The sequence below is a fragment of the Gasterosteus aculeatus genome, chromosome Y, assembly GCF_964276395.1.
Source record: "Gasterosteus aculeatus chromosome Y, fGasAcu3.hap1.1, whole genome shotgun sequence".
In the NCBI taxonomy this organism is placed as follows: domain Eukaryota; kingdom Metazoa; phylum Chordata; class Actinopteri; order Perciformes; family Gasterosteidae; genus Gasterosteus; species Gasterosteus aculeatus.
In genome coordinates, this window is record NC_135709.1 from 9,905,936 (window position 1) to 9,928,756 (window position 22,821).

Genomic DNA, 22,821 nt, shown 5'->3' on the forward strand with positions numbered 1-22,821 from the left:
CATCTGGATCAAACACTGACGTCCACAGACACTTTATGTCTGCGGTATTTCAAAAATAAAAGTATAGTATTTAAAAAAAGTCATGTCAAAGCATGTTGGAAACCAATTATATAACATGTAGTTCTAAAATGTAAGTTGCATGTCAAAAGTACAGTCATGGCATTTCATGGAATTACATGTTAAGTTATAACAATGTTATAAAAAGGAGTTTGCTTGAATGGTCATTACAGGCCGTTCTACCGATGCCTCAAATGGCTTCATCTCTTTGATGAGTTGGTTCATGTGCCATAAGAAAAACCCACACGTTCTAGTTTTTCGGTATATTCAAACTGTTTATTATTGAAAAGTCATCAAAAGTGCGTGATACAGAGCAGACCGTTAGGTCAGTTAGTCACTACTTACTTTGAGAGTCAGACTGTAGCAAACTGTGCCGCAGCACGCTGCCTCATATCATCACCGTCATATTATTGTCCATTTTGTAAAATCGATCAGTTTCAGATCAAACAGTTGAGGAAAAACCGTTGATTGCATTCTGCGTCATACAGATTTACGCAGATGATTGCTGGCTGGATGCACAATTTGTCATAAATTCTGCTCATTAAAAAACTGTTGATCACAGCAAAGGTACCGTTCTCCTGTTGATAATAACTAAAGTAAAAAACAAAAAGGTTGGCTTGTTTATGAGTGTAGCTGTGCATCACTGTAATAGAACGAGACGTTAAACAGAGCTTAACTTCATAGTAACCATATTGAGCCACTGGGATCCATACCAAGGCCAGTACCTGTATTAGGTATATTTAAGTAAAACACTGCCTAACACGAAAATAAAACCCGCTGTACTTGTCCTTCATATGTTGGAAATGAAGGACATGTACCGTGTGTTGAGAAAGCACCGGCTTCTATGTTCTGCCCATTCAAAAGAAAAAAAAAGACACGGTTTAGTTAAGATGTATTGAGAATTATTGATTGATCATTACAAAACAAAATAAACCGGTGTTATAGGAATAAGTGCATGGAGGCACAGGGCGGAGCTCAACACACGTGCACCATTTCACACACACACACACACACACACACACACACACACACACACACACACACACACACATTATTATTTTTTTACACTTTCACACGTCTTAGTTGCACTACAGCAAAACGCACACACTCTACTGCTCCGTCTGGCTGAAGTCGTAGCAGAAGTTGTAGTTGCTCGGCGGTTTGGGGACGACCGGCGCGCTCTTGGGGATGGGAACGTTCTCCAGGTCCAGGAGGCGGAGCTTAATCTCCATAGAGAGCAGGATCTCCAGCTCGCTGTGCATTGACTCGCTGGTCATGTCTCGGCCCAGCAGAACGCTCAGTCCATCTGTCCACAGGCAGAACTGACCCCGAAAAGAGGAAGCCAGCGAGCACACGATGGGTTCATGTTCTTATGAAACGCGCACAAACTTTGATAAGAGAGGAGAATGTCCGGAGACTCACGTCTGTTCTGGAGGGGGCGATGAAGTTCAGGCTGTCCTCCTCTACGTCATATGTGATGCTAAATGCCAGGTCAAGTATCTCCTGCAGTGGGGGGAGGGACATATCAAGGAACACACGTACAAACACGGTGGAGTATTGTGAGCATGCGGAGCACATCAGATGGGTGCTGCTGACCTTGTTCTGTTTGCCTTTGTGCTCCTTCATGTGGGGACAGTCTTTCCCCGTCAGCAGGCCTTGGATATCTGCTACTGGAACTGAGAGAAGAGAAAAAGAGTGATGCAACCTCGAGACCTCAAGCCGGATTTGTCTCAAATAAATAAGCCAGGGCTCAGACTAATTTTCACATCCCAGAGCAGCTTCTACTCACTCTTCTTCTGCAGCTCTTCGATTGTGGGACTGTCGGTGTCTTCCTCCGCATCACCGTAGTGAAGCATTTTGTGATTAGGGGACAAGCGGCAGTACCACAGTTTATCTTGAGAAGCAGGGAGACAATCAGAGACGTGGAAGGAACCAGACGCAGACGGCTGTTTTAGGGTGTGTGTCTGTGTGTGTGTGTGTGTTCTCACCCTGTCTGCGTCGGCTGCTGATCTTCCTGAACATGGTTCCTTGACACAGCCGGTTGAGTCTCTGCTGGCGGATCAACTCCAGCAGCTCCGGCTTCAGGCGCTCTTTGAGCTCACTGTGGAGAAAGTCCCTCGCGTTACGCCTCGTCACACACGTTGGAGAGCGGCATGGACGCTCTTTGGGACGTCCTGCTACTCACACTGCGGGCAGCGCCAGCGTCTCTTCTTGGTGCAGCCGCTCCGTCTGCCGCAGTTTGAGGATCTCACTGTAGTTCAGGGCATTGACTTTGTTCTTGAAGAGCTCCAGGGAGGTCGGCTTACTGGATAGCGTCCTGGTGATCTGCTCCCTCACCACCTGCATCACCTGGAGACGGATCGAAGTTAGACGCAGGGCGGGTCACATGGTGGTCACATGGCGGGCTGTGGGACGTGTGTGTTCCAGTAAGAAACAAAAACTAACGTTATTGTTGTTGTTATTGTTGTCGTTATTATTGTTATCGGAGGATTCCTTTGGGTCTTAGTGGCCTTCAAAACGAGTATGATGTCAAGTGTTGAGATTAGGAACTCGCACACTTCACCAGAAGTCCGCAGTAAAAAAAAAGAGAAATGTATGAATTCAAATCCGGGGAGGGACAATCTATTTCTTCCTCTTTTCTATCTCCAATTTGTTTTTTATTCACCCTGTGTCTGGTGGTTTTCACTCACTCCACCCTGAGGTTTGCAGAGGTTCCAGTGAAATCCAAACACAGCAAACGCCTAACACCCATTTCAAAAGTAAAAGCCCATAACTATTACCCTTTTACCTTTAAAAGCCACATAATGGAGCATCCAGAACATGGCCCCCGGATTGATTGATTGAGTGATGAAGAGTGGAGCCTGCAGGGAACTTCCCCTTCCTCTCCTCCAGTCAATCATTCATTATTAGGGTTGGCTGCATTCACATATTTACTTTAATTATCAGCTAAAGCGCCCCCCCACACCCCCCTCGGCGCCCTAAAACAGGAGCACAACGCAGTCGGTGAAATGTGGAAGATCTACATCCAACTTGGGAATACGTGAGTCGGTTGTGAATGGAGGGGATTCTATAGAGGTGCAGATAGTAAACGGACTCGCTCTATCTGACCCACACTCTGCTGACCTCGATTCTTCCTGTTCACACCCGACTCAACGGGGGTTGTGATCAAGTAGTGACTGAAGTGTAAATCGACCCATTCAGCGCGGCACCGTCCGGGCTTTCTCTTCCACGTCTTACAATACAAAATATCTGAGATAAGCATTCGGTTGCAAACAATTGACAAATAAAATCAAAAACCAAAAAGCAGAGCTCTCAATCAGAGATCAAACCCCCCCTCGGGGTGAGAACGTGAGCCGCTTACGAGCACACGAGAGACCATTTGTCCGGCCGCAGCGCCAGCGCAGATGGTCATTTCATATTGTGTGAACACGCAGGACACCAAAACAAGCGGCTAGAGTTTCACCCTGTGGCTTCTGGCCCAGACCCCCCACCTCCTCATCCCCCCCGAGCCAAAATGCACTCACGGTGCTCCAACTTTCACATGACACAAACCTGGGACAGCTGCTGCACACCTGTCATCTGACCTTTCGTGCTAAACGTCATTTCTGCTGGTTATGGCTCCCCTGGTTCAGCCTTGGAGTCTGGTGGAAAATGTGGAGTGGAAACCTTTGATTGGCCTTCCTAATTAAAATCCTCATACTTCTCAAGCAGGAAACAGTTGTTGAGTAATCGCTGCTTGAGCCCCGAGCGCTTTGTTTTTCTCCTTTCCTTCTCCCCTTCGTTTCTGCCGTCCACCACGCTTCTCTTTGTCCACCCAATGACCCTTTGTCCTTGCCCCAAAGCACCCTGGGCAGGCTCGGCTAACCCGCATGTCGTTGTGTCCTTGGGCAAGACACTTAACCCAACATGGCTCCTGTAGCTGGGACAGTGTATGAATGTTAGTTACTGATGGCAGTGTGATACTGTGTGTGGTTCTCCTGTCATCAGTGTGTGAATGGGTGAATGATGTCATGTCGTGTTGAAGCGCTTTGAGTGGTCAGAAGACTAGAAAAGCGCTATACAAGTACAGTCCATTTACCATTCCTGAATGCAGGGGGAGGATTTGGATACGGTCATCATAAGAATAACACATTACAAAGTCACAGTGGTAAGCGGAGCCTGTGAGAGGTTCTACTATAAGCCAGACTGTGAATGGAAAAGCTCTGGATCTTTTAATCTTTCTGTATCGTACCTCAAAATTATACAGATTCTTTCAGGAATTCTTTTTACCATTACAAAATGGTAAAATATGTTATAACATTGTTTTGTGCTAAAGCCGTGTCTCAAGTGTCCTGTATTTGACCCTGATGTGCAAAGAGCAGCATGATACAAAATTTTGCTTTGCAGCTGTGTCTTGAGAAGGGAGGACGGTCGACTCAATCTCATAGAAGCTTCAAAACAAAGGACTTCTGTTCATGGCCTTGGTTCATATCTTTTTCGGTACGAAATTTCCGGATCCACGTTTTTACTTTATGTCAATTAATTATGATTTGCACCGGCCACTGAGGAGGATCTAGTGTGTGTGTGTGCTACCCTCAGCTTCACCTGGGTTCTTATCTCAACCTGTTTTGCAGCTTCTCGTAACTGGCACGGAGAATGTCCTTCATATGTGTATAAAAACTCAGCGTTCTTACTGCTCGGGGACGCCATTTCCACAGAGCACCGTGATACGTGCCTGTGTATTTGACCTCCTGCTTGCAAGCAATAAATGGACTTTTTGCAACATTGATCATTCATCAAGACTTTATCCGACAAATCATTCTCTTCTACCGAGCTTTTATTGAAATATTGCATAACAGAATCTAAGGAGTTCCCTTTTGGGGATATCAGCATCACTTATTAGCACAAAGACTGAAGAAAGGGAAAGAGGCAGTCGGGCTTTGAGGACAGTATTGATCTATTAATCAAACTCTGAATGAGTCTCCAAGTTACAACCACTGTTGTAAAGTGAAAAGAAAGCCGGTTGGGTTTAAAGATAGAACCTCCAGGTCAAAGTCGTCCTGCATGTTGCTGGACCTTTAAAGACATTTTGCGCCACGCTGTTGTCCTACCTTGTCAAAGTCCTCCTGCGTGGCCCTCATCTCCTTCCACGTCTTGTTGATCAGCTGAATGCAGACACAGAACAGCTCCTCCATCAGCCGATCCTGACTGAAGAAGACGGGATGGTAGTCGCTGCCCGTCTCCGAGGCTGCGAACGGAGGAAGGAACCGATGAGAGGGAGGACTGAAGAGAGCAAAGTGACAGACAGCCGACGCCACGAGGACCTGAGGACAACTCACGGGGCTCGCCGATACGAAGGATCTCACACAGGATGAGGGTGAGCTGGATACTGCTGCGTCCAAACGGACACTCGTGTTTGTCTTCCCTGCTGCTGTTCTCCAGGACAAACTGGGGGGGGGGACAGAAACAATTGTCCATTGTAAAAGGTCATCATTACAAATGAAGCTGCTCGGAAAACTCCCGAAAAGCTTTTCGCAACAGTTACACAACATTTGCTCTTTGCACTTTGCGTTTGACAACTGAAACCGGATGAAACTGCATGAGATCAGGTTGTGGAAACGTGTCGTTCATGGAGCTCAGGCTCGTGACGTACTGCCACAAGCAGCTCGATGACACTCACCCTACTGTAGGCGTCAGTGTAGCGTGCAGCAAAATAACACATGGTGTCCAGAGCGAGAAGACCGGGAGGCGTCCGCACCAGGTCCTGACCGGGGTTACTATTGTTCTGAAGTGATCAAAGAAAACATCAATATGAAATCACAGCGATGTGAATAGTGGAAATAAGAACTCAGAGATTTAATGATTCTTTTTTTTTTTTAAAGCAGTCGCTCACAGAGAAGCCCAACTTCTTGAACTCTTTGGCGCAGAGCGAGCGGCGTCTCTCGTGGTTCAGACTGTTCTCCGTCTCCGTCTCAAATGCCACGAGCCGCAGGTTGTGGAGGATATCTCTCTGCTCCTGCGGATGAAAACGAGGAGGTTCACTGGCAGGTTAGTGGTGCACATCTCTGTGTGGTCGCTGTGGCGCATCTCATAATTACCACCGAGTCACTATTATGATGAAAGCTTTATTAGATTTGTCGGTAAAATGTAGAAACTGGAACAGCTCGATCAAACCGCTGATTTAACTTCCGTTGAGATAAAAGAACAAGAGGGATGTACTTTAAACATTAACAATTTGAGGCCAACCAGCTGAGAAATCCAACCAGAGACAATGTGCAAGGCGGGTCAGACAGAGCAGCAAATGATTTCAGCACCTCACCTGGCTGTAACAGTCCATAGGAGTCCTCATGCGGGCCTCCATGTGATTTAAGGTGACGGACTGTAGGACATAGAGGTAGTGGGCCATCTTGTCCTGGACTGAACCAGAACTATGGATGATGTTCTACAACAAAAACACACAAATTAACTCAATGGGCCGGAGATGTTGCTTTTACTTGAGACAATGTTAATAAAGAGATCACTTACTTTATGAATGTACTGCCGGAGATTCTTCTTATTCAGGAACGCTAAAATATCCTGGAAAAACAGAAGGAAGAGGGGGAAAAAAGTGAGCGCGACTAAAACGTGTAATGACATGTTTCCAGCAGGAGGTGGCGACATATAGTCAGTTGCAGATTAGTGGGGAGGGGCGAGGGGGCAAGGGTCAGTGTGTTGGACTTCGGCCTCTGGGACAAAACCATCACTTACTGGTACATGCATCTCTAGCCCCGCCTCCTCGTTTGGTTTCAGGGCCCATGTGCTGAGAAGAAGGGCGGGTTTGTTGACCGACTGTTAAAGTGAGGAAGTGCGAGTCAGTGACAAAGAGAGTCTGACTGAGAGGGAGACGCAGGGCTGAATGAGGAGACTGTTTCCGTACAATTGGAGAAGACCAGGGACTGAACAGTGGGAGTGAAAGCCTTAACTTTCCAGCGGTCTGCAGGAAGTGACGCCTGCAGGATCCCGACTTGCATGCTCAAAAAACGGCCCTTCTCTGCCTGGGATACAAAAGCTCCCCATCACTACACAAATGCACCACAGCAAAAAGAGTCACGATGGCTGAACACGACAGAAATATCAGCTGGTTTTCAGGTTTGGAAGTCACAGGCATTGAAGGAGGCCCTGAAACTGAGCAAGTAGCTAGACGCACGCACGCTTGTTGGTTTTAATAGCCATGAGAACAGGAAGTTGATGTGCTATCTGATTAGAAAGTAAGAAGCGGGCTGCGGCGGCACCTGTCTTTCTGTGTCCCCGGCTGTTTGTAGCAGCGCCATAAGTAGCGCCATGGCTTTGGTCTGTATCTGCTGGTTCGTCCTGAAGACAAAAACAGAAGTGAGACAAACACATCATGGTGATACGGTGCATTTAGGGAGAAAAACAGACTAAGATTAAAATGATCCTCACATCTGCACATTCAGTCCAGATGAACAATGCTATTGTCTGCACTCGTTTTTTTTTTTACATATTTAAAAACTTCCTGTTTCAGATTCTGGGCTGCTGTTTTTATCTGCACCGCCCAGAGATTTGTATCACTGGCAAAGTTACTTTCTCATTGCTGAACAATAGATTTAAAAAAAATCAATTTTATCTGCAACATTTACCACAGTCTCTGGTGTGTTCCATTGCGCTCCACCGAAAGCAGTTTTCCTGCATGTGGTTTACCTTTAAATATCGGTACATCCAGCTGCTGTGGCTGCATTCATTCAAGATTTCAACTAACTACTAAAAAGGATCGGCTTCTAGGAGCTGGACCACATGTATTGGTTTCTTACACCTGGAGGTGAGCGATGAGACGCTCCATAGTGATCTCCTGTTTGACCTCCAAGAAGAGGCTGTGGCTGCTCAGCACCATGCTCTCCAGGATGTCCAAGGACACCTGCTGTATAGACGCATCGGTCAGCTTGGCGTTGACAAAGCTTGCAATCTGAAGGGAAGGGAAGGAGAGAAGGAGGAGGACTCTTGAGATAAGGGGTGCAACTGAAACCACGGCAAACAAAACCACAGACGCTGAGCACGAGATGCAGCACCTTCTTGATGAAGACAGACGACAGGTTCTCCCATGACACTATCCCATGATCCATCAGCTCCATGAAGCCACTCAGCGTGTGGGTCATTATCACATTGCTCCTGAATGACAGACAAACATACAAAGAAATATGAAGCGCTTTCGGATCGATCAAAAAAAATGAACGAATACTGTCAATACATGTTCAGGTCACCGCTCTGCACCACTGGCACACACCCAGCCATGGAGGATTAACTCACTCATTAGCGTCCTCTACTATTTTGACCAATAAGAGGTGTCCGTCTCGACTGATGAACTCCTGAGCGAAGGTCACGTCGGTGGAAACCTTTGCCAGCTCCTTCAGCGAATCGCAGCGCACCCCCGAGTCGGAGCTCTGGATGCCCTTGTACAGGTCCTCTGCACAGCGGCCCTGCGTTCAACAACACCGCGCTGCTTGTTCATATCAAAAGGAGCCAGAGCGCTTGGAGGAGTGCGAGAAGCCCGGTCCATGCAGACTCACCGGTGCCTTGGTCAGACGCAGAATGCAGCCGTTCTTAATGTCCAGACGGTTCTACAAACAAACAAACAAACAGTCAGGAATGCAGGGAATTAAAACAGCCCAAAAGCCCTTCACACACAGTAACCTATGAAAAATCCCACACTTGGATGAATATAGTCGGCTAAAATCTGCAATAAAATGGTGTGTAATTAACTAGTGACTCGACTTGTTCAGATAAGAACAAATCTGTGTGCGAGCTGCAGAAAGACAAACAGCTTTTTCTTTTCTATTAAGTATTATTAGGGAGACTGATGTGGCCGGCCTGCTGATCCAACACTGAAATACAACGATACATCTGCTTCATTCGTTCACAAAGGTCACTTGACACCAAGAGGACCAGCTGCTTTTCTGCGTATCCTTCTCTTCCTGTCTTTCCATTTATGTGCTTCTGGACTCACACAATTGGAATTCCCAGATTCTTTGTTGTACATTCGTTGAGGTGTTCGTCTTCAACTTAGAGACGGTTTTCAGATGTGCTGCTCAGGATGTCGTCCAGGTGAGTCCAAACTTTTTTCCAGGTGTAGATCACCTTTTTGTGTTTCATTTGCCACACTCGGCCGACGTGACTCACCGACTCAGTGATGTACGTCTGGACTCCGTCAGCGTACTGCAGGGCGTAGTTATCAGGACCCGGGAGGTTCCAGCTACACACACACACACACGCTGACATCAATCACAATATACAGACATATATACGGTTCAACGACATCACCACAAAGACGGCGCCAACTTACCCATCACACACTTCCTTTATCACAGCAGACAGAGGCTTTTTCTGTACAAGGACACAACAAAACAGCGTGTGGTCAGAAACCAAAGCAAATAGAACATAAAGAAAAAAAAAAAGTAAACCCCTTTGCATACGCGTGGGTCACGACAGCAGATATGACGTTTTGGGATCACGGTACCATGACTATTACTTTTGGCTGCAAACCTCGATTGCAGAGAAGCGGAAGTGACAGCGTTTCTAGAATAGGAGCTGCTGCCTGTCTGGCCCTCAGCTAGCCTGCCATTAGTGGTCCACCAGTCAGAATGTCTGTGGGATCCGCGGTGGACCCAAACGGGCGCAGGGGGTCATTAGTGGCGGCTGAGAATGCCAACCAATCAAATGGGTTTAGTCGAGACGCCCGGGACGGTGGGAAGGTGTCGGGGGGGATTCTTCCGGGCCGGCACGATTGGTTGTGAGCAATGTTTTTTTTTTCTGCTGTTACGGATCAGTAACACAAATGTAGCACCCGTATCACCACTCTGTGAGTCACTCACGTGAGAATGGGGGGTGCTTGGGCTCGATGTATCGTAAAACCTTTTAGCAAGAAGCTATTTAAAAAATAAATGAGACCCAGAGATGGTTGTTCTTTTAACAAAAGTAAAATAAATAGGGCAACGCCCTTGTTTATTTAAATACAATAATTAATTTCCCCCAAAACCCAATATTACCAAATAGAGAAAAATAAATAACCAAAACTTCCCCAAAACGTAAATAATAAACTCCAAATTCAGTGATATAAACCCAGTAGTATCAAGGACGTTACATCAAAATAAATGTTCGAAATGTTCCCGTTCCTCAACTCGGAGAATACCAGAGTTCAACAATAACAACAAAAACTTTCCCCTCCAAGTGTCTTGAAACAAGTATTAGCCGATGCGGTGTTGGGCCCAATCACCACACACAGCCACACATGTTCCAATTACTTACGGCAACTGAGCGGAAAGAAAAACACGTTGCAGACCTGTTTGGTCTGGCAAAACATTGAGTGCGCTGAAATCACTTTGAAAACATTGAGAGCGTGGAAACTCGGATCCGCGATGCGAGTCACCGACACTTTCGCCCGGCCACGCCCACCGTGGCTAGCAAGCTCGGCTCCCTCGATGGCGACCTCCGCTGCTTCTCCCCCGCTCCGTCCGACGGGGTTTCAGCTTTGGTTTTTCCTCCGTTTCCAGGCTCACAAACACACCGAGTCCGCGGTCCACTCCTTCCAGCCTCCCGCGCCGGTTTATTCTGCCTTCTTGTCTCCTGCTAGCGTCTTTTTCTCTTCCCCAAAAACGCCGGCGTCCCGTCTCTTCACGACTTCTCCTCTCTCTTCCCGAACCCCCAAACTTCCAGAACTTTCCAGTCACGTGTCCTCCCCGTTGTTTTCCCAACCAATCACTATTGGCTATACAGCGCGAATACACAACTGACCAATAATACGGTAACAAACAGTAATCAAACAGTAAGTACTAAAAGGCTAACGGCCTAAAGCCTCTGGAGATATTATTTAACTAAATATGAACTTAACATTAGTATTCATCACTATGACAAACATTACTCCATGCACGACAAATAAACATCTCCCCACTTAGAAATCAGGTGTCCTCTATTATGTATTTAATGTAAAATGAACATTTACTTTTTCTTTTTATAGCCAGGCACCTAGTTTTGAAAGTATGACTATAGTCCTAAGGTCACCAGGGGACTACACTCTCCCCCTTCTGGACAATTTTGATGCCCTCATCAAAATAAACCTTAGAGAACTCTAATAGTCTACCAGCCAACACTAGAGACCGGATTAAAACAAGTGTAACACAACGCCATGGGGTGGCACCAGAGAGTTTGACATACACCGCTCCTGGAGTCTCCGTAGAGTCCACTTCCCACCAACACGCCATGGCTTAGGACTGTCACAGGGTGGTCACAAGGCTTGCCCAGTTCATCGTAGCTCAGCTTGACCACTGGACGAATTACTCGTTTTGAATGCTCAGCTTGTCCACTCTCAGCTTGAGTGTTCGGATAGGGATTGACATCTGCTCCCCCCTCTAGAACGTCAACTTCTGGATCAGCGTTGGGAGGCAGGTTGGTCAGATTATTGACCGCTGGCTCTATTTCAACCGGGTCGTGAACTTGTCTTTCAGGTTCGGTGACAATTGGCTCAGATTGCTCCCGGGACAGTTCTGGACATGTCAGCAACTTGTCCCTGTCTAACTCAATGGGGCTTGGCAGGTATACTTCGTCATACTCTAATTCTGAGGACACATCGTCATCTTGGTTGGTTGTCGGTCCCCGTTCTTTTGTCTGTTGATGCAATGCTCTGGTCACAGGTCTGTGTTGTGCCCCCACTTCACCTTCGTCGACAGGGATTCTCACCAGGTAACCAATGGGTAACAGGTGGTTACGATGAATAGTTTTTTCGGCTCCCATGCCCCTCTCTGGCTTGATCTTGTAGACAGGTAAGTTGGGTAGCTTCTCCATAACAATATATGGTGAGGGTAACCACTTGCATTTCAATTTGTGCTTGCCTGTGACCCCAAGGTTTCTCAGCAGCACCCGGTCGCCTTTGTCAAGGACTTGTTCTTTGACGTGCTTGTCGTGTGCTTTTTTATTTCTTTGGTGATTACTGTCTGACGCTTCAGTTGCAAGACGGTAGGCTCTTTGGAGATCTTTCTTTAGCTTAGCAACATACTGATGGTAGGACTTGGTCTTTTGATCGTCCTCGGCCACGCCAAAACAGATGTCTACCGGTAAGCGAGCTTCTCTGCCAAACATTAGCAGGTAGGGCGAATACCCAGTTGCGTCGTTTTGAGAACAGTTGTAGGCATGGACTAACTGACTGATCTTTTGACTCCATCTTTGTTTTTGCTTTGGATCAAGTGTGCCCAGCATTGACAAGAGCGTACGGTTAAATCGTTCTGGTTGCGGATCTCCCTGAGGGTGGTAAGGCGTTGTTCTTGACTTACGAATACCCAACATCCTCAGTAAATCTTGGATCAGGTTGCTCTCAAAATCGCGGCCTTGATCTGAATGTATGCGGGCAGGGAGTCCGTAGTGTACAAAGTAGCGCTCACACAGTATCTTGGCAACGGTGACCGCCTTCTGGTCTTTGGCTGGAAAAGCTTGGGCATATCGAGTAAAGTGGTCAGTCACTACAAGGATGTTGGTGAAACCTTGAGAGTCTGACTCAAGTGACAGAAAATCAATACAGACTAGGTCTAGAGGGCCTTGGCTGGTAATCTGTTTTAAGGGAGCAGCTCTTTGAGGAAGGGCTTTGCGAGTGATGCATCTGCCGCAGTTTTTGATGTACTGCTCCACCTCAACTCCCATTTTCGGCCAATAGAACCGGTTTCTGATGAACTCAATGGTCTTGTCCATTCCCAAGTGACCTGACTCATCATGCAAAGATCTCAGGACCATCGGAACATACTCTCTTGGCAGTACCAGCTGCTTTACCTCCGTCCCATTTTTCTCAACCTTTCTGTAGAGCAGATGGTTTTGAATGAACAGCTTGCTTACTTCTTTGTTCAACAGGACAGAAATTGGATTATCGGGGCTGATGAATGATGAACCACCACAAAGCGACTGCTTGACTGGAGCGATAGTAGGATCAACATCTTGAGCGGTGACCAGGTCTTTGTAACTGAGCTGACTCAAAGAACCGAGATCCAACCAAACTGGGGAGGCAAAACACTCTGGTATACCATCAGGTGACACTCCAAGGGACTCGGCCATCGTCGTGGACTCCGTTGGAGTTTCACAGCACTTGATCTGCTTGCACAGGGCTTGAACACTTTCAGTCGATACAGTTTGCCAACGTTCTTCTGTAGTCGGACAAGGGTTGCGTGACAGGGCATCGGCGTCGATGTTGCTGCTGCCAGGCCTGTACTGCAGGGTGAAATTGTACGTGGCCAGTGCCGAGAGCCAGCGGTGACCTGTCGCATTGAGTTTGGCAGTCGTGAGAACATAAGTTAGGGGGTTGTTATCAGTCCTCACGGTAAACTGTGCTCCATACAAGTAGTCGTGGAACTTGTCCACCACTGCCCACTTAAGTGCCAAAAACTCAAGCTGGTGCACAGGATAGTTCTTCTCAGAGGCACTCAGCTTGCGGCTTGCAAAAGCAACAGGTCTCAAGCCCTCAGGGTACTCTTGGTTGAGGACAGCTCCAAGCCCTTGGAAACTGGCATCTATGTGAAGTATATAAGGCTTGAGGGGGTCGGCGAATGCCAGCACAGGTGCATTTGTGAGGCAGTGGATGATCTTTTTGAATGCCTCGGAACATGCCTGGTCCCACCGGTCCCCAAAAGGCTCATTGACTTTGTAGTAAGTCGTATCTGATGCTGAGGTAGACTTGTGTTTCTTTTGGGTGGGAGGATACCCTTTGCACAGCTCTGTTAGTGGTCGGACGATGATGGAAAAGTTTTTTATAAACCTGCGGTAGTAGCCGCAGAACCCCAAGAACGACTGCAGAGAAGGAAGGTCGGTTGGCGTCTTCCACCGCGTCACTGCGTCAACTTTGCCCGGGTCTGTGGCGATACCGTGCTCAGAGACGATGTGCCCGACATATGTGACTCTTGAGCGACAGAACTGGCACTTGTCGAGGGACAACTTTAGTCCAGCCTCTTCAAGACGAGCGAGAACTTTGAGGAGTCTTTGCTCATGCTCCTCCAGAGTGGTGCCGAAGACAATGAGGTCATCTAGATAGACAATGACTTCAAGCATGTGCATATCGCCGACTGCCTTTTCCATAAGCCGTTGAAATGTCGCAGGGGCCCCTGTAATTCCCTGCGGCATCCGCTCAAATTGGAAAAATCCCAGGGGACAGATGAAAGCGGTTTTGTCTTTGTCCTCCTCAGCCATTGGGATTTGGTAATAGCCACAGCGCAGATCCAACACCGAAAACCACTTACTGCCTGACAAACAATCGAGAGCGTCGTCGATTCGGGGTACAGTGTACTGGTCTGGGATAGTTCTCCGGTTCAGGGTGCGGTAGTCGATGCACATACGAAGTTGCCCATTCTTTTTACGTGCAAGAACAATTGGTGAAGCATATGGACTTCTTGATTCTTTTATGATCCCAGCCGCCAATAAACCTTGCAAGTGACGTCGAAGGTCATCCAAATCCGCTGGGGCAATACGTCGAGATCTCTCTCTGAAGGGAGTGTTATCATTCAGGCGGATGTGATGTTCTACCCCTTTAGCCAGACCGACATCTCACTCTTCAACAGAGAACACCGGGGAATGTCTGGAAATCTTTTGACTCAGCCTCTCTTTCCACTCTTTGCTTATGGGTGACTCACTGAAGTCAAACAAAGAAGGATCCATAGCTGGAACAGATTCCACATTAGGGTTCGATGCATCGGTCACAATGTCAGCGACGTGAAGGTGAGCGATCACAGTGCCCATTGGAATGGCAGTTTACTTCAGAGACTCATTACGCAGTAGCACCAGGAAGTTGTTTGAATCGAGCATCTTGCAGAACAACACAGTTGGCTGGACAAGTACACTTGAAGGAAGGGTAGGTGAGCGGGCTCGCTCAATGATGAGTATGCTGTCTCTGATGACTTGTGTTTCTTTAACTTTGCAGATAGCAATGTATTCAGTGCCAGGGGGAATTCTGAGAGGACCAGGCCCAGCCCATTTAACTTCAGCCACAGGCAGGTCTTTGTTGCCTTTTATTGTCATCCCTGCAGGAATGGGTAAATGGTTTTTCTCTTGCACGTGGATGTTGAGTGACTTTATGTTCTCCAGGTCCTCTTTTGTTGTTCTGGACTCGAAAGGCTGAACCCCCCTAACGTTTGTGCCGATAAGGACAGGTATAGTCTCGGAGCAACGTGGATCAGGGCACACCAAGGCCAAGACAGAAACAGACTGGACCTTGTGGGACTTCGATTTTTTTGGCAACTCCAACTCGATCTGGATGTACCCTTTGTACGGGTAGCTGCTCTCTGACTCACTTAGGCCCCATATGGCTAGACCGGTCACAGAATTTAACTGAATGTGTGATAGGTGTTTAGTATACCAGCTGTCGAAAATGATGGTAACTTGCGACCCACTGTCCATCAACGCGGTGCAGGGGTTGCCATTGATCCTGACCTGAGCAGTGGAGGGCGGTCCCACGAGTCCCTCGGGCAAACTGTTGGTCTGTACATTTACCGCGCTTCTCCTGACACTGGCATTTGTCGTCTTGGTTCTTGTTTCGTTTACAGATGTGCTGTTCTGTTTGGACTTTCTTTGCGCTAGCAACAACTTCTGAATAACTTTGGGATAGTTCTCAGGAGAGACACACTTGGTGGCAAAGTGCCCGTCTTCCCCGCAGCGATAGCAGAAAAAATCAGTGGGGTCTCTGGCTGTAGAAGGTCTTTGCTGCCAGGGTTTTGGCTGGGTCTCTTGTGGGCAGGGCTCAGTAGCAGGACCATACTTGGGCTTGACTGACATGACAGAGACTTGTTTTCGGAGCTTTACTACTTCTTTCTTTAAAGCTTGAACGTTCTTGTCGTCAGAGTTCTCTGCCGCCGGAGTGACTGAGAGCAATGTGCTCGTAGAAAGGTGACTTGGCATGGCGGCGGGGAAAGAGAGTTTCACTTACTTGGTCTCCGAGTTGGTGTATTTCAGCTCTCAGATCTTTTAACTCTGTGTCGAAGGTCACAGTAGCGCTTTTGGCGTAGACGGCTTTGGGATTATGGAGTCTGCGACGTGAAGCTTCATGCTCCTCCTCCTGTCGTATCTCATTCAACAGCTCAAGAAAAATGGGAGGATTGTTTCTGCGCTCTCTCAATCCGAGATTTAGTATCATAATATCAGATCTGATAGCCCCTTTAATGAATTGGTCAATATGTGCTTTGTCTGCCTCCGATGACTGGAGTCCACCCTTTTTGACAACTTTATTTAGGATTCTCTCAAGACGTCTCAGGAACTCCGAGAGCTTCTCATTGGGGTACTGACACAACATTCGGAAAGCAAAGTAAAGTTCCTCACCGCTCTCTGGGTTGCCAAAAGTAGTCTCTAGAATGTCAATGTACTCCATAGAGGTTGCAGATGGGTTGTTGAAACGGACAGCTTGGAGGATCTCCAGTGCGGGACCCTTTACACTTTCCATTATTCTCATTTTCTTTTCTCTTTCAGGGCGATCGTATTCTTCAATTAAAAATCTAGCTTGCTCAACCCAGTTTTCCAACTGTTCCTCTCCTGGGGGTGTGGGCATGACCCCTGAGAAAATGCGCAGTCTTCTGTAAAGATTGTGGTCACTATGTGGGGGCTGGCTGGCCCTTTGCAGGACATCACCAACTGCTCGAATGATAGCTTCAGGAGTTGAGGCTTGCAGTGGGGAAAAAGGACTGGAATCTGGCAGCGGCACATTTTGAGCATCACCAGCTGCCTGAGCTTGGGTTTCTCCCTCCTGCTGAGAAGGTCCAATGATCATCCAGGCCTCAGCAGACCCCTCAGGAAAAATATCAAAAGGAATGGCGTCGGTGTCCACATTCTCCCTGCACTCACATAGCACGGTTAGACTTTGAGACGTTGGGTCATACATTCTTCCTCTCACCCTGACTCTCCCGAGTGCTTTGACAGTCTGCATCGTTTCCTCAATGAAACCAATTTCAGTGTTCGGAGGTACATCTTTAACCAGCAAGGCTTTCACCGGGTCTATTCCTTCTCCAACACACCAGTTCTTCAACTGAGCCATCCCCACGGGTTGTGCACTTACTGTGATCACTTGTCAGAACTAAATTTGGTAGGTTTTACTTGTAGGTTAAAAGCTAACCAGCTATTGGTTTTAAACTACTTTTTAAACAAACTGTTTAAATCTCTGGGTCATACTAAAGTTAGAGCTAATTTAAACTACTGATATAAACTAAATTAACAATCCCAGCGGTGCCTCCATTTTATGTAGCACCCGTATCACCACTCTGTGAGTCACTCACGTGAGAATGGGGGGTGCTTGGGTTCGATGTATCGTAAAACCTTTTAGCAAGAAGCTATTTAAAAAATAAATGAGACCCAGAGATGGTTGTTCTTTTAACAAAAGTAAAATAAATAGGGCAACGCCCTTGTTTATTTAAATACAATAATTAATTTCCCTCAAAACCCAATATTACCAAATAGAGAAAAATAAATAACCAAAACTTCCCCAAAACGTAAATAATAAACTCCAAATTCAGTGATATAAACCCATTAGTATCAAGGACGTTACATCAAAATAAATGTTCGAAATGTTCCCGTTCCTCAACTCGGAGAATACCAGAGTTCAACAATAACAACAAAAACTTTCCCCTCCAAGTGTCTTGAAACAAGTATTAGCCGATGCGGTGTTGGGCCCAATCACCACACACAGCCACACATGTTCCAATTACTTACGGCAACTGAGCGGAAAGAAAAACACGTTGCAGACCTGTTTGGTCTGGCAAAACATTGAGTGCGCTGAAATCACTTTGAAAACATTGAGAGCGTGGAAACTCGGATCCGCGATGCGAGTCACCGACACTTTCGCCCGGCCACGCCCACCGTGGCTAGCAAGCTCGGCTCCCTCGATGGCGACCTCCGCTGCTTCTCCCCCGCTCCGTCCGACGGGGTTTCAGCTTTGGTTTTTCCTCCGTTTCCAGGCTCACAAACACACCGAGTCCGCGGTCCACTCCTTCCAGCCTCCCGCGCCGGTTTATTCTGCCTTCTTGTCTCCTGCTAGCGTCTTTTTCTCTTCCCCAAAAACGCCGGCGTCCCGTCTCTTCACGACTTCTCCTCTCTCTTCCCGAACCCCCAAAACTTCCAGAACTTTCCAGTCACGTGTCCTCCCCGTTGTTTTCCCAACCAATCACCATTGGCTATACAGCGCGAATACACAACTGACCAATAATACGATAACAAACAGTAATCAAACAGTAAGTACTAAAAGGCTAACGGCCTAAAGCCTCTGGAGATATTATTTAACTAAATATGAACTTAACATTAGTATTCATCACTATGACAAACATTACTCCATGCACGACAAATAAACATCTCCCCACTTAGAAATCAGGTGTCCTCTATTATGTATTTAATGTAAAATAAACATTTACTTTTTCTTTTTATAGGCAGGCACCTAGTTTTGAAAGTATGACTATAGTCCTAATGTCACCAGGGGACTACACAAACAAAATCAAAATGTTGTTTAAGGCATCGGGACTTGAAAAAGGGTGTCGATCGGTGATACGTGTTCTTTCCCCTTTCAGTGAAACCTCCTCAAGTGATGGGTGGAATGTAATTGTGCTGTACGGGACTCGGTTCAAACTACCACTCACGCTTATCATTAGTGTCTTCGGTAAGGAAGTACAACTTCCTCATGGTTTCTAAGAAAGATGGAAAACTCCCTCACAACCTCATGCTGCGAAATGTGATGAATCTACATATATACCGAAAATAAAAAAGGAAGTCCAGGCAACACTTCAGTTAAAGGCAATTTATTCATATTAAAACTTGTTTATCAAACATTGAAAATGTTGGTGCGCCGTAGATTGTTATGTCAAAAATAGAAGAAAAGAATGAATGTTAAAAGGCTGACTGGTCTATCGACCAATCAATGACATCACCGGCGATGCCAACACATTCAACCAACTGCGCTGCCATGGGCATCTTTAAACCCTGGTGCCGAGTTAATCTCCCTCTGGAGGCTGAAAGATGCTGCAAGCATAACGTACAACTGTGGTTTGAAAAGGACGACATTTGTCATCTTTTGGTTGTGTGTGTGTGTGTGCTTCACCTGGTCCAGTTGTATGAGCTGGGGGTAGGCCCCTGGCATCTGGATAGCAATCTTCACTATGTCCTTCTGTTGAGGCATGTTGGCACCTCGTAGCTCCGCCACTGTTAGTAACAAAAGGGAAGGGAACCATCACACTTTATACACTACATTCCTGAATCAGACTGTAATGATCATCGCTACCGGCAACCAGAGAAACAGTCCAGTGACTCTGTTGTGTCCCAGAACAAAGAGAAGAAGCTGAAACAGTCCTGTAAAGGAGGACCACGTGTTAAAGTGACGGCTCAGCCGAGTCTCGTCAACTCATCACGGCCGGTGAACTTAACTATCGTTTTAATTACGAGGCCGTGCAGAGACGTGTTCCTCTTTCACACACACACACACACACACACACACACACACACACACACACACACGTGTTGCAGTGAGTAATTCTGAGAGCGCTGAAACACTGTCTGAACACGCAGCTCCCCGAACCAACTCTCACACACACGCACGCACAAAAACATGGTACAAACATCCCCTCCGGCCTTCAGACGCTGCGTCCCAGAGGAGGATACAGAGGATACCAACCAAACCCCCCCTCCTCCCTCGTCTGTCTCTCATTGAAACATTCCGACCGGAATCAAAGTTCTTCTGTACGTTCTCCATAGAAGCAAATAAGTCGAGCTTGTGATCGGCTCGGTTTAATGCCCCCTCCGGCTCCCCCCATTCCTCCGGCTCTCGGATAGCTCACCTTTGCTCAGTCTACAGGAGAAAGCTCCCACAGGTTTATAGCCGGTTTCAAAGCAAATCTTCTGTCGAAAACAACCTGACGTCTCCTCCACTCGCCCGCCTCGAGGCAGCCTCTCTCCCCGACGAATCGGCCTTTGAAGGCAGAAGGGGGAAAAAGGTGGAGGACGACCACAGCAGGGCAGGCTGAGGACGCGGGTTTTTGGATTGTTGGGGCACGGAGGTCAACTTGCCATTGAAGGATTTGCAGACGTAATCTTTGAGAGATTTGGGTGTGGGGGGGGGGGGGTGAGGGAGGAGGGGAGCGTGGAGTTCTGTTGAGCACAGCTTAGAAATCAGCAAATTCAAGGGCAAACTCCGGGTAACAGGCACGTCGTTTTTCTGTAACAGCAAAGACCGCCCGAGGTCAGAGGGGGAGGGTGGGGGTGTCAGCTGCACATCTGTCTGGACTAAACGTGAATTCACTGAATCCCAAAGTAATACCTGGTTGCATGACCAATAACTAAAACTACTAACTATTAACACACGCACACACACAGGGAAGGCACTGCAGTGGACACCCTCGACCTATCCGTACACGCTGATGAACACTGCTCAGCCCGCACTGACATTCCCCCACCATCACCACGCCGAGGGCCACGCCACCCTCAAGTTCGTCTCACCACCACCAAGAGCAGCAATATTTAAATAAAGTAAATGGACTCCATTTATGTGGTGCTGTCTGAGAGAATTACCCTAAAAAGGTTTTTACAACAAAGCCGGCATTCACCGATTCATCAACACGTGATCATCTGTAATAAACACACACACACACACACACTTCAGGGACCGGGAATCGAACCACGGCTTTTAGTTTGTTGGTTTGTTGCACACCTCTGCTCATGAATTCAAAACGGTTTCCCCTTTTTAACCTGAGCAAGGGAAACACAGCGTGTGTGTGTGTGTGTGTGTGTGTGTGTGTGTGTGTGTGTGTGTGTGTGTGTGTGTGTGTGTGTGTGTGTGTGTGTGGAGGAGGGAGGAGAAGCTGAAACAGCACCGTCTGTTTCAACCGGTTTTAAACAGAAGCGAAATCAAGAGGTATTAGTACACAAGTACAATACTCATCTCAACAAATGAATGAGTTACATGAACAATAAATGCAATATACTTGGTTTCAGTGCTGGCTTTTGGACATGGCTACTTACACTGAATACATTACAAAAGGAGCCATCACTACTGGGCATTTTTATGCATTTTCGAAAAGATTGACTAATAAATAAAACAGTTGGCTGATACATTTATTAAATAAATCTGACAACTGCCAGTTTCATTAGTTGTCATGTCACTATTGCAATGTGGAGCTATAACGGTCCCAGTAGAAGAAAATAAGAAACTCCAGAAGAAACAGCGAGATTATAAAAGAGTTTTTAGGGTTTTTCTGATTAAAGCTCCACCATGTTCAGCAGCTGTCAAAGCCTGACTCACTGACGCGCGCGAGTCAGTGTGCGCGCGCACACACACACACACACACACACACACACACACACACACACACACACACACTAAAGGGTAGACCACAGACAAAGACTGACTTGAGGTGTGACTGACTTAATGGCTTGCTTGCTATGTATTTATTAAAGTGTAAAGAATATTAAAGTGTCGTGCATCCTGTTGATGAGGTTGATGCAGCTCCACACAGATGAATGTCTCCATCTGCAGATGAACACTGGAAGCTCAATTAAGTGACATTAGTTCAATAACTGTGTTTAAACATAAGTAACTTTTCCGCCAGCGCAAATAAACGTGAACATAACTTAACGGTGAGTCCTTCAAACTGATGCGAATGAGGCCGAAGCTTTTTGCAGAAAGATGACGCGACGAGGAGAGAGAAAGAGAATCCTACCTGGTTCGAGGAGTCGAGGACTAACTTCACTAACTGTGATAAACTTCACTGTCCCACAGGAACCGCCGCGGCTGGAGCGAGAGGCATCTGCGAGGGTCTACTTTCCCCCGCGGAAGGAACTTCTTCGGCCCGCAGCAGCGACTTCGCTCGGAGAAATACTTCAACTTGTTCTACGGAATAAAACAAGGGCTGAGTTCCCTGCGATGGTTTGTTAGGAATAGTTAGTGGACCTAAAGGTTCCGGGTTGGTTCGAGTCTCTCTGCGAGAGGTTTTTTAGCGAGGGATTTAGGCCACGAGTTTCCGGTTGCGCTTTCAAAATAAAACCCATCCGATCGAGCGCGTTGGGGTGAAAACTCCGATGTGTCATGGTACAAAATGTGCAAACAATGCACGAACTGAACTACCAATGTTGACTTATTGCATCAAGTGTAATTCCTCCTCAACTTTGTGGATGCGAGATGTTACCTTCCTAAATGTTATTGTTACTTTGAAAGTACAATTGCAGGAAGCCGTGAAATGCCGCCAGTGCTTGTGAACCTGAACAATTCCTGCTTTCAAATTTCCAAGAAGTAGGTTAATTAAATCCAAGTTCCGGATCGGATGCAGCAGGTTACAGCTGCCCTCTACTGCCCTTTCCCCCTCAATAACAGCTGTATGTCTTTTATGTAGATGAATGACATCACTGCTGCAGGTCGACACGTTGACTTTGAATCGGTACTGTTTCATGTTACATTACGTTATTACACGTCATGTAGCTGACGCGTGTTGTAACCAAACCTCAACTCCGTTTCAAATTATCAAATTGTGGGCGTAATGATGACATCACAATTGTATGACGCTTTTAATGCACATAAACAGTAGAAGGGCATCCAAATTCCAGAATATATGTTACGATTCTATTATTATGAGGTCGCACAATTGTCTATGAGAGATGACTTGATGTGTCAGGATCAATGGAAACACACGGGTTGATCGGCTGCATACTCCCATGCAACCCTAACCTCCAGTCAGTACATAAAGTATCATTACATTACTTTAGATTACAAGTCATTTAGCGGACGCTTTTATCCAAAGCGACGTACAATAATTGCAT

The 22,821-nt window shown here is 46.8% G+C and overlaps 1 protein-coding gene across 4 annotated transcripts; it reads right to left on the minus strand.

The window, feature by feature from the left end:
• Positions 1 to 311: 311 nt before the first annotated feature.
• LOC120812491 (engulfment and cell motility protein 3-like) lies at positions 312 to 22,011 on the minus strand. 4 transcript variants are annotated; one of them, XM_040168555.2, is made up of 22 exons: positions 21,729 to 22,010; positions 19,118 to 19,218; positions 9,371 to 9,411; positions 9,208 to 9,280; positions 8,598 to 8,648; positions 8,338 to 8,507; positions 8,100 to 8,199; positions 7,845 to 7,996; positions 7,308 to 7,386; positions 6,784 to 6,864; positions 6,562 to 6,612; positions 6,356 to 6,478; positions 5,930 to 6,052; positions 5,717 to 5,821; positions 5,376 to 5,484; positions 5,148 to 5,284; positions 2,243 to 2,406; positions 2,046 to 2,158; positions 1,847 to 1,951; positions 1,654 to 1,733; positions 1,480 to 1,560; positions 312 to 1,379 (listed from the first exon to the last, which is right to left on the minus strand). In XM_040168555.2, exons 2-22 carry the CDS (start codon positions 19,193 to 19,195, stop codon positions 1,167 to 1,169), a joined length of 2,229 nt encoding a protein of 742 aa, XP_040024489.1. In that variant the 5' UTR covers positions 19,196 to 19,218; positions 21,729 to 22,010; the 3' UTR covers positions 312 to 1,166. The 4 variants fall into 4 exon arrangements, with proteins under 4 accessions (XP_040024489.1, XP_040024490.1, XP_077953694.1 ...); XM_040168556.2 differs by lacking the exon at positions 6,784 to 6,864 and having other exon boundaries at positions 21,729 to 22,011; XM_078097568.1 differs by lacking the exons at positions 19,118 to 19,218; positions 21,729 to 22,010 and adding an exon at positions 10,333 to 10,719.
• Positions 22,012 to 22,821: the final 810 nt, after the last annotated feature.

Bases quoted from the DNA above. Each gene is read 5' to 3' on its own strand.
- LOC120812491 (XM_040168555.2), bottom strand. From the start codon at position 19,195: ATGCCTCAACAGAAGGACATAGTGAAGATTGCTATCCAGATGCCAGGG. The intron at 7,997-8,099 runs GTGCTGCATCTC...CCTTCCCTTCAG, and splicing joins CGTCTGTCTTCATCAAGAAG to ATTGCAAGCTTTGTCAACGC. The intron at 5,285-5,375 runs GTGAGTTGTCCT...CTCCGTTCGCAG, and splicing joins CCTTCGTATCGGCGAGCCCC to CCTCGGAGACGGGCAGCGAC.